Below are 12,000 nucleotides of genomic sequence, written 5' to 3' on the forward strand. Positions count from 1 at the left end.
ACTGAGTCACCGATGAGGTGGAAGAGAAGAGCAAGGAAACCTCTGACACTCAGTCAGTGGAATCAATACCCTCTCTCCCAGCAGTCTTTTTTTTTTTTTCTGTTTTCTCCAAAATAACTGAATTTCCCATTGATCTGCGGCTTGCCCAAAACACCTTCACTTGCAGATATTTGAATTACTACAAACGTATGGCTCAGTTGCAGGCTAAGTGTGCAGCTGGGGCCTCTCCCACTTCACCCCTTCCCCCACTTCACCCCTCTCCACACCCCCAACCCCTGGGCAGCTGTTGTCTTCTGTACAGCTTCAATAATGGCCAATAATAACGACCATTCATGGAGACCCTACTGTGAGCCAAACTGTGCGACAATGAACTTATCCCGTCCTCACCAAAACCCCATTAAATGAGTGCTATCAATTTCTTTCTTGAAACAAGGGACCTGAGGCTTAGCGAGTGAGGGAGCTGGCCAAAGTCACAGAGCCAGCAAGTGTGAGAGCCAAGGCACAGGTTTATGCAACTACGAAGCGCAGACCCTCACCCACAGCCCCCTCTGCCCTGGTGCCCAGGGCCCCCCTCCTGTCGTGAGTTCCCCACGGCCCCGCACTCTGCCAGTAGCTGAGACTGGCTACTGAAGCCCACTAATGACAGTTCAGCCTCCCGTGAGAAACCTAACACCCAGGGCTGTTTCTCTTCTAAGGTGTGGATGAAGGGAGCTTCACCTGCTGTGGCAGACAGACCCTCTCGAGGAATAAGGACTCAGAACAATTAGGTAGTCTGACCATGAAAGCTTGGTCAGTGTAGCTGTCAGACCTGTTTAATACCTTCAAAGAGAAATCTTCCTACATACTATTGACTATGTAGAATATGGAGTTTCCCATTTCCTTAAGCACCACGTAAAGAATAAATATATTTCACAATTCTTTAGGGAAGAATTTATCGAGCATTTTTTTTAAGCACACCCAGTATTGAAACAAAATTATTCCTAAAACCTCAGGGTGTCAGCCAACTTCACAGAAGGAAGGAGATGGCACCAGCGGGGTGGGAGAAGGATGTCCTAAGTGGACTATTGACAGGGATTCGGCAGGGGTGAAGGAGATCAGAAAGAGCTGAACACAATACCTTGGGCATGGTCCCTGTGGGTAGGCTGGGTGGCCAGCTGCCTATGGGAACGTGGCCACAGGACTGTGGCACTCGCTGCCCAGCTGTCGGCCACAAGCGTGGGGCTGTCATTGACTTGCTTGCCTCCAGAGGGCTGGAGTGAGGCTGCCGTCCACCAGCTCGTTCTCAGCAGCACAGCCACGGGAGGGATGTCCTCAATTCCGCAGAGCTGGTGAATTAATCTGAAGGTATCTTGAATTAACTGCAGTTACTGGTTCCCAACTTGGGACTTTGGCTAAAGAAGACTCTTTTCCTTTCTGGAATATGAAAAATGGGTACTTTGAAGCCTTAGTCCCCGCTTCTGGTCTTCCCTCAGTCAAACATGTAGGAGAGACCCTAAGGAGCGTCCAGATGCTGATCTGTGGGCATATGATTTTCAGTTGGTGACATCATTGAAGTGATTTGAGCACCAATGATTGTGGAGGAAAAAAGAGCTCTGTTTGCCAAACTTTTATAATTCATTATATAGATAGATAGATAGATATATCATATAAATTTATAATTTGTAGTTTTTATCATTTGAAAACAAAGCTGCATATAGAAAATTGAGAGCAACCTGATGAAGTCAATATGGGACACAGGACAAAATACAAAGTACAAGAAAAAAGGGAAGGCTTTTCCTATTCATACGATGTTTTACAATGAGATTTTCATTTCCAAAGCACAATTCAAGATGGCTTAGAGTGTTACCTCATGAGATCTGGCAAAGAGCCTATTTGACTTGTTAATGCAATTTTTAAACTGAATGAGGATGAAGGTGAAAAGAGCAGATAAAAGCCATGGAAGTGGCTGTTGTCTACACCACCAGGTTAGAGATGGCCAAGTAATTCACTCAAGCAGAGAACGTAGCAGTAATCCTGAAAACCGTACGCAACCGTCTTCACACTAATGCGCAGACAGCAGCTATGAACAGGAAGACTCAGGTAAAAACAGAGTAGAGTAAATACGAGCAGGAAGTCACTACGACTGGGTGTAAAAATTTCTGAGTGAAACACTCACACGAGAAGGGAGTTATGGAGCAGTCTACTGGGATCATATACACTTACAGTGAAGTGAAGGACACGCAAGGTAAAATGCACTGTGGAAAATACTGGGGCAAAGAAGACAGGAAAAACTCAAATACAATGATGAAAATATATTACAGAATGCCAAGACAGAGAAAGAAAAATCAGATCGGACACTAAGTGTGAGGAAAAAAAAAAAAAAAACGTTAAATACATCAACTTCAGTTAAAAGAGCACAAAATACTGAAACATAAATTTTAGCAGTTGATAGAGAACTCCAAATGTCCACAGAATCTTTTTTTTTCTAAAAGCAGAACATCTGACAATTTTTTATATGCCAGAAAGCTAATCTCCCAGGAAGTAGAGATAGCAAAAATCTACTCTAGAACACAAAAATGACCAGCAAGAAGGAATTGAGTGATAAAGTGGAAGTGTCAAGCACCTGGAGAGAAGGTGAGCAACTCATGTTAAGATCTCTGATACCTCGTGAAGGGAGCTCAAGACTGTGATTCCAGCTCTGCTATTAAAAATGATCCTGATAAGGAAAAAAGGAATAAGCTTGCCAAAAGAAAAAAAAAAGTCTCTTCTGACAAGCTCAGCTTTTAAAAGCATACATACAAGAGCTGAAACAGTGTGCATAGCCAATGAATATGAAAAAAGGTAAAATGTCAGTTGAGGTTTTTGGAATTAGTTGAAGATTTCTTTTAAAAAAAATATTAAAGCCAACAAAAAAGTGTTCTGTAAACTATCTGTTGAGCCAGCTGAAGAGAAAAGGCTACAGGGTGATGACAAAGAACATATAGGCTTAGCTTATTACAGTTTTTTTCTAGTTTGCTTTTTTTTTTTATCAAGAACAACCTTCAGCCAGGAAAGTTAGGGGGGAAGATATGGCAAGAAGGAAATGGAAGCCCATCACAGGTACAGATATTTAAAAAGGAAAACTGAGTATCCAGACCTGGACAGATTTCATACTGAAAGATCGTATGGGTGGTAAATGGAGCAAGATAGAAGAGAGATGGGAAATGAAATTTTTATTTAAAAAAAAAATTAAAAGATGGATTATGTAGCTTACAGACTGATAAATAATGTTGATTCAAAGTAAGATTAGACTGAATTAGTTAAAAGGCAATTTGTAATATTAGAAATAGAAATGGTGATTGTTAGCAATATACAAGGAATCGCTAGAATAAGTCCTATCAGACTAAATCCAGTTGCCCTTTTTCTTTTTTTTTGATGGGATAATGGAAACGGCCAAAGAAATGAACTAGATTGTTCCCCTGGATTTCCACAAAGCATCTGTAAGAAGCTGATGGTAGTAATGCAGAGGATTATCATACATTAGAACGCTTAGAGATTGTGGTATTGGCTCAATGAATTGATACTGACCTTCAGCTAGGATACAGGGACTCGACACAGAGTCTGGCTCTGGCTCTCTGCAGTTTGACATTTTTATCAATAAAGGTACAGAATTGATGGCTTTGAATTTATCAATGCCATTAAGGGAGGCAAGATAGCTAATGGTGCAATGTGACAGGATTAGGGTACAAATATTTCCCAACAGATAGGAATGATGGCTTCCATCCAAGACAAAGTTTGATAAATACCAGGCCTTATTCTTGTCTCGGAGCAGAAGCACACTCTCTGCATGAGAAGTCAAGGTGTTGCTCAGTTTTAAACTCTACTTTATTATAAGCGGAATGGTAAAAGGTACCTTGAATTAAGAGTGATTATAAATATCATCACTAATCCTCAGAGCCACGCTGCAGAGAAGGCATTATCCGCACTTTGAGGGGACGACACTGATGCCAAGAAGTCAAATAACTTTGCCGTTGTTCTTACAAGTTAAGTGAAGAAGTGAGAATCAAATTAAATCTGTCTGATCTCAAAATTCAGGCTCTCTCCTGCTTCAACATCTAACTCCGTACGGGAGCCAGATACCTCACTGGCTTTATTTCCAACTCCCGTATGCACTGTGGTATATTTTCTTTACCATTATCATACTTCTTGATGCTCTTTAAAAATGGCCCTTCCTTTTACAAAGGGAGGATAGGTTATCCTTTGGTAGGTAGTGACACTCAATCAGGTACCAAAAGAACTTACTTCAAATATCCAAATCCATCCAATGTGGACTAGAACCAAGGTTGGCCAACTAAGGTCTGCGAGTCAAATTCAGCCCACCTCCTGCTTTTATTTGGTCCATGAGCTAAGAACGGTATTCACATTAATAAAAGGCTGAAAAAAAAAAAAAAAGAGTATTTCATGACACGTAAGAATTATAGGAAATTCGAATTTCACTGTCCATGAATAAAGTTTTATTGTAACACAGCCAAGCTCATTCATTTACATAGTGTCTATGGCTGAGGTGAGTAAGTGTGACAGAGACCATCTGCGGCATTCACGTTGCTACACACTGCCGTTCAACACACTCCAAAGCTCAATGATGCACTTATAATTCAACAGCATTTCAAGTGCCACACATATTGTCACATAGACATTTTCCTATTTTTTATTACGAGTGCATATTAATCATGTAAAAAAAAGTAAAGTGAACTTTAAGTGTAGCACTTTTAAGGCACAGTGGAATGTGGGTTATCTGTTACACAATTATATGGCAAAGCATCGTGTTTATTATGCAACAGCACTCTAGCTGTGCAAAAAGAATACAATTTATTGTGACATTACCAGACTAAGCACTCATCACAATATCCCCAGCTCACAGGAAAGCAACAGTCAGAACAGTTAGAAAACTTACAACAGAGTATCTCATCGCAGTAGAATCTTTCACACACACACAAAAGTGAGAACAAGGGGCTCACTGTTAGCCAAGCAGAGCTATTTGCTGATGGTGACTTAAGGTTAATTGTGTTTGACTGCAGCAGCCAGAAAGTATGCACAGAGAAAATGAATTTGTCGAAGACTAGCTTTTTAGCAAGGACGGGTGCTTGAAGACTCGACGACACCAACAGTCAAATAAAAAGCAAGGCAAATGATTCCAAGTAGCTCTCCTTAGCTTTTGATGAGCCAACAGACATTAGCGATACTGCCCAGTTTTTGTTTATTAGAGAAGTCAGTGCTGAGCTTGAAGGGACTCGAGAATTAGTCTTTAGGAAGAGCCTCTCGAGAACAACTATTTTAAGGAATATTTTTAAGGAAACTTGAGAAAACACCAATTCAGTGCGGAATGAAGTGGAACCTGCTAAGATGTGTTGCAACAGATGGTTAAAAACGCGTGGAGCGGAGAAAGGTATACTGGACAAATCTACAAAGCTGGTCAAAATGTAAGATGTTTAAAGTCAATGTTTATACTCTGTATTACTCGTCAGCAGGTATTTTGTGGAATATACCTGAATCTGTCAGGTTATTGAACTTGTAGTCAATGGTGTATTTCCTTCACCCTTATGGTCTTAGCCATCATCACTTCCGTGAAGTTGTATCAGAAATAGAAACTGAGGATCCTGACCAGCCCAACCATACAGCAGTTTGATGGCAGTGGTAAAGTGTTACTGCAATTTTTTTTTCAGCTCAGGACGAAGACTGCAAATTTGCTAAATGAGAATCACCTCTGCCTATTATAGATAAACCCTGAATTCTTCTTGTGCTGCAGATTTGATCATGTTTCTTAATAAATTCAACTTAAAATTACAAGGCAGAACAGCACTTATAATGTGAAACTTACACTGCAGCAAAGTCAATACGGTAACATCTCATGTTTAAATCACGAGTAATGTCATACTGCTTTACACAACTTCCCAAATGGTCAGGTTCAAAGGGAACAAGAGCTCCATTCCCACACAAATTTGCAGTGCATCTATTTTCCAAACTCAACCACAGTTCCAGCTGGACTTTGGGATCTCAAAATCCATGTAATTGTACAACTGAGGAATATTTACTTAGCCATCAATTGGAAGTGATTATACCTGCAAAGGAATAATATACCAAAGGGCAAATATCAAGAGTGGAATCTAATGGAATTCTGTAAGTACCTTCCAAATGATAAATATGTTCAATGAAAATCATACATGTGAGGACTGATAACAGTATTTGGTAGTATCTATCTGCGGGAGACATTCTCAAAGATGAAATATGTAGTCACATTACCAATCAGTATAACAGATGAACATTTGCCATGGATTTCAAACCCCAGCTATGTGAAATATTATGCCCTCAAAATAATTCAATTCTTATCATTACTAGACTTGTATTTTTTTTTTAAATTGTACTCAGGCGTTAATATATAATTTGGATTCCATTAATAAAAAATTAGTGGAAATTTGTTTTCTTGTTACACAAGTATTTAAGAGCCTCAGTTTTGCCTCTTGGCCCACAAAAAGTTTGCCAACCTTCAGTCTAGACCAGTGCAGGAGTGTTTTTACATTTGAATACAATTGCAATATGGTGAACCTTCCTGTGAACAACTGTTCTTTCTAGCAAAAGCATTTTTATATCCCAGCAATACAACCTGGTAATACGTAGTTCTTCCCTTGGTTATGATCCACGTATTCTCATTAAGTACATTTCCTAAGAAAATAACATGTGGGTTTGTATAAGATTTAGGCAGAGGGGAAACTAGTTATCCTGAACATCAGCCAAGCTTTGTAACTCCACTTATTCGTACTCTTGCAGAAAAATCAGCTTTTTTAGTCTACTAACCCAGCTCTATCACAAACGCCTTTAATGCTCCACAAAAACAAAAACACACCAAAGAAGGTACTGAGGACCTCTCCGTTTTTACCTGAGTCTAGAACATTTTTCAAATGTATTCACTTGCTATATATAATTTCTAATAACATATTAAAAAAAGACTAATAAAAGTCCAGTAATAATAACATTTTTGAATTTAAAATGATTAGGTTTGCCTTTCGGCTCTCTCCTGCTTTTCTCCTCAAGACGATGGCCGCCTATGGATTTTGCCTGGGCACTGTCGGCTTGCTCTGACTTCTGGTGATCATGCCCTCACTTCCTCTTGGCTAACACCCCTCGTACCTCATCTCTCAGTCCAGTGTGTCCTCTGAAGGTGGGAAAACAGCATTCCCTTGGCCACAGTAATTGGCTCAGGGGTGGGCCTGTGAACCAAGGAAGCAATAAATGTCAGTCTGAGGATTTTGTTAGGACTGCTGAGAGGAACCGCTCTTCGTTTTGGCTGAGGTTACGAAGACGGCAGAAGTCGGAAGCTGCTGGGTGGCCGCTTCACTATCACACAGGAGAAGTGTCCCTGGCAATGAAAGCAGCCCGGGAGGAAGCAAAAGAGAGACACAGGGAGATCCTGACTGCACCAGGATCTAGCACGTCGGAAGCCGGCCCTTCCGCTGGCCTTGTCAGTGAGACACGGTAACGTGCACCCCTACTGTGTAAGCCTCTCGCAGTTCAGAGGGTGCTGGCTGATGCAGCTGCATTGTCGTTCCGACTGAATCCCCATCTTAAATCAGATTTTTCTACATCGGGCCTTTTGACCATTATGTTTCATCTCCAGGTCTACCGCCTCTGAATGCTGGTGTCAGCGGGTGCTGCTTTGCCTTATCTTACCTGGAGCATCTTTCAGTAAGCACAGCACTATTAATACCATTTTGGAAAACTCCCCTGCGAGCACCTGGCACAGGATAAGCTGTGAGAGTCTGTCCCAGATACATGCTCTCCATCTGCAATGGTAAAGTCATTCACTGAAAAGTGATTAATCACGTTTCATTGCTGTGCACATCCCAGTATGACTTCATTTTTTAAAAGGAATAAAATGATTCTGTTTCTTTTCCTTGCTTTATCGGTAGCATTAGTTTTAATTAATCGCTCTATTAAATGGTTCAGGGAAGTGTAAAAGGCTTTTTCTTGAAGGAAAGCTCAGATACTTCCAGGTATGTACTCTTTACGCTGGGGCTCCCACAAAGCAAAATCCAAACAGAAACACAAAACACAAAAGCGTCTTCCTTTAGCTTGGCTTCTCACATACACAAAACTAAATGAATCGGATTTTTAGAACTCCTACCTTAGGTTATTACGAGTAGCATCACTTCACCCGTCATTAGAGGAAGGGGGAAAAAGCGAGTTTAAAAAAACTACCTTTATTTTTTATTTCTTTTTCAGTTACATACTTTTAAACAGGGATGTGTTTCATTATTCAGACATTCAGGCAATGTTGACTTCATTAGTGTTGACAGAAAAGAAGCATAAAAATGCAAAACATTGTTGGCTTAACCTGAACATACCTGCATTACCTATTATTGACCAGTTTGTGTTGCCAAAAGACTTATTCCTTGGCATTAAAATGGAGCACTTAAAAATATTGCTAAAAAGCAAATGTCTACACACTGGTCTTTGCAGCAAATAAGGGTATTTATACTTTTAAAATATTTTAAGTCCATAATTGGATTAATATACACACCTTCTTATGTATAAGGAGTTCAGATCATATAAACACTGTACAGTCCAAAAGCCCTACTGAGAATAAAACTAAATAGGCTTATGATAAGAAATACAGATATCGCCATGTATTTACAAATATCATAGACACACAAATTTGGTCAAATACTGTAAAGAAAAAAGTGGTTTCACATTATAATGGCCAAAACATCCATCTACCTTGCTCAAGGCAAACAAAAAATAAAAACTCAGTACGTAACTCCTGTCGTTTAAGACATCATGACAGTATACAAATAGACAGAATGGAAACTGTTGACCAAATTATACAGCAAATGTCTTCTAGGCTGAGCGTGGGCCTTTAAAATCAAGAACTTGAAAAGATCATTCAGACGATTCAGAGCAACAATGATAAACAATGTCCTGATTTGCAGTATTCATATGGGCGCCTAATTTGTCAAAAACAACACACTGAACTTTTGGCTAATAAGAAAAAATAAATTACCAAGTACAATTAAATCCCTGTAAATGCAATAATGAAGTCAAAAATGTAATTTATTTACTTTAATTACACATTTTAAATGTTACCTTGAGACAATAAAAATAAATAAGCACGCCGGAAGGCATGCACTTAAAGACAAAGAAAGGGTTGCATGGAAAGAGTAAGTAGCAATCTTCTAAATCAAAGGTGAAGATGAGATTTGAAAAACATCATTCTCGTTCTAGCCAGTCTTTATGTCTTAACTCTTCTTGAAGAATCTGGCTAGTAGAATGCGACCAAAGTACACCTGTGTCTTTATGGCTTAAAACAAAGCATACTTAAAAAGTGGAATGGGTTTCCTTTTTTACAGAACTGTTACTTTGTTCATATGCAGGCACTTCAAAAGACTATGGAGGCAAAGCACCTGACCCATCCTTTCCAAAATAGTTTTCAATCATCAAAATTATACTAAAAAGTAGGAAAATTCCAGAGAACCAGCAAAGTTGAATACAAGAGACTAATGTGCACAGAGGGCAATAGAGTGACCCAGTTTTTATTGCTGGGGGTCCTTTTTTTTTTTTTTTAATCAAAGAGCAAATAATTAATAAACAGACACCACTGCATGGCACATCCAAAATTTTCTGCTTAAGGGAGAATGTAATCATTCAGCAGGTTTCAGTGGGATCTCCTCAGACTTCAACCTTACACATTGCAATGAGATTCACATTTATTTCTTCTCCTTAGTGTATTTAAAAAAAAAAAAAACTCCAACATATTTAATTTCTCAAAGTATTCATTTCTTGCTGTCTAACATACATTATTATCTGGAAGCATAAAGTTACATTATACAAATATTTTGCATTTTTTTTTTTAAAAAAAGCGCTTTTGCCACTTCAGCAACACTGTACTTCCCGTCGTGGTGCCACAAAAGCAGGGCTCCTACCTAGCACGGTACCGGTGATTCGTGTGACCATTACCGTCTGCCGAACCCATAGAGCTTTTCCTCAGTACCTCTGGGCAGTGACTGTACCATGATTTCACAGAGAGAACGTTAGTATGACTCACGACTAGCAGTACCATCAGTAATACTGAAATCAATGCGGATGTCACACAAGAAATGAACTTCTCACAAAATAGCTTCTTTTACATATTTGGGCAACTGCGTCTTCTCTGTTGCATTATCCACTGGGGAGAAAATTCCTGCTTGATTATGCTCTTACAGAAGTTATAAAAAAAAACCAGATTAGGCATGTAACTGTTTGACACGGAAGATACTGTACTGCTTCTGAAAGGAGAGCTTCTGAAAAATGTCTTTAGAACTGTATCCGTCAGTACCACCCCCTTGGTCCATTCCATTCATTGATGGGCAAAGCACTCATGTTTGGACAAAACTTTAAAGCTTCCATAAAAGTTAAATTAGAAAAAAATATGAATGTAAGACAACCACAAAATGAAGTATGAAAGTATGACATTTTGTTTCTAAGAGTGAGTCCTTGGAAATATATGTGGTCACTACAGAGATGATTTTAATCACAAGACAGCAGATGAACACGTAAGTAACTCCCCATGATCTGTCTGTGTCCAGAGTCATTTGTGACGCTGTATGGTTTTCCTTTTCCTTCGTTTGAAAAAACAGCAGCACCTGCAGATGGAGGGAAACACTTCTTGTATTATAAAGATACTAAGGGTCACAAAGTAAAGGCTGAGCTTAGCATATTAATTTCAATGGTCGTAAAAAGCAACAGGCTAATGCAAGATACACAGTGAACATGCCAGTGAAGCATATATATTAGTGAACCTAGGGCAGAGTTATTACTACAGTTTCATCAACGTGCCTTTTAGGAAGACAGCCAGACATTCTATGCAACATTACAAGGAGCCACTAAATTGAAAAGGCTTTGCACCAAGACTAAATGAGGAGGTGTGGAATTCTGAATCCTCACTGACCCACCGTATTTTATTTTGAATACTCATTAACCTCTGGCAGGGGCATGCTTTTATAAAATTCATCTTATGCATTCTCTCCCTTTCTTCCTGATATTTACATTTGATTATTAAAGTCACTGTTAGAAAAGCAATAATTATCCTAATACTGAGGAACTGATTTTCACCAAGGATGAGATTCCAGAAAGAAAAAGAGAAAGCCCAAATAGACTCTTCAACAAACATTTTCTACCACATTTACAAACTGGAAGAGAGAAAATGCATTAACTAGCATGTCAATACTGGCACTTCTTAATTCTTTAAGAGTTAAGGTCAAACTGGGGGCGCCCGGGTGGCTCAGTCGTTAAGCGTCTGCCTTCAGCTCGGGTCATGGTCCCAGGGTCCTGGGATCGAGCCCTGCATCAGGCTCCCTACTCAGCAGGGAGCCTGCTTCTCCCTCTCCCACTCCCCCTGCTTGTGTTCCCTCTCTCGCTCTCTCTCTGTCAAATAAATAAATAAAATCTTTAAAAAAAAAAAAAAGAGTTAAGATCAAACTGATCCTAAGTTAATGAAAGTAAAAACTGTGCTTAATATTTAAAATAGCATAATCAAGGTGATTCAGTCTTGCAGTCTATGAAGGAAAAGCATTCGGAGTTTCATTCCTAAGTAAAAAAAAAAAATCTAGAGATGATGCCTGAGAGACCTGGTTTTTTCCATAGTAAGTTCTCCCCTGGTCATGAGAAGATGAAACACATGCAGCATGTGGGGAGTGATGCTGAGGCTGGTGCCAACTCACAGTTAGAGGAGAATCACTGAGCAGAAACTCACAAAAAAATACATACCCACATGCATATATCTATTCTAAAAGTCTGGCATTCCTTCAAATACAGGTCTGGCTCTTTTCCCCTTCCACACTTAAAGGAAAGTCCATCTATCAGAGTATCAAGAAGACAGGCGACACATAGAGGCTCTTTTGTCTTTTCCATGGAAGCCTAGTGTGTGTGCATATGTAAATATGTAAATCCTGTTCTGTAATTAAAGAAATATCTATATGCATGGTGATTCAATCAACAAAATGCTGCCAATTC

The 12,000-nt window shown here is 39.4% G+C and overlaps 1 protein-coding gene across 7 annotated transcripts in view; it reads right to left on the reverse strand.

Annotated features, from left to right (window-relative positions):
- The window catches only part of CSNK1G3 (casein kinase 1 gamma 3), a 124,601-nt gene that overhangs the window by 6,182 nt on the left and 106,419 nt on the right, over positions 1-12,000 (reverse strand). For 4 of the 7 annotated variants that reach the window (XM_032425475.1, XM_032425473.1, XM_032425476.1 and 1 more), the window contains one exon: positions 3,240-10,631. In XM_032425475.1, the coding sequence (XP_032281366.1) occupies positions 10,577-10,631 (55 nt within the window). In that variant the 3' untranslated portion in view covers positions 3,240-10,576. Of the gene's footprint in view, positions 1-947; positions 1,414-3,239; positions 10,632-12,000 lie in introns of those variants that run through there. The other 3 variants (XR_004301936.1, XR_004301935.1, XM_032425477.1) reach the window with 3 other exon arrangements.

This window comes from Phoca vitulina, unplaced genomic scaffold (genome assembly GCF_004348235.1).
Source record: "Phoca vitulina isolate PV1807 unplaced genomic scaffold, GSC_HSeal_1.0 scaffold32, whole genome shotgun sequence".
NCBI lineage: Eukaryota > Metazoa > Chordata > Mammalia > Carnivora > Phocidae > Phoca > Phoca vitulina.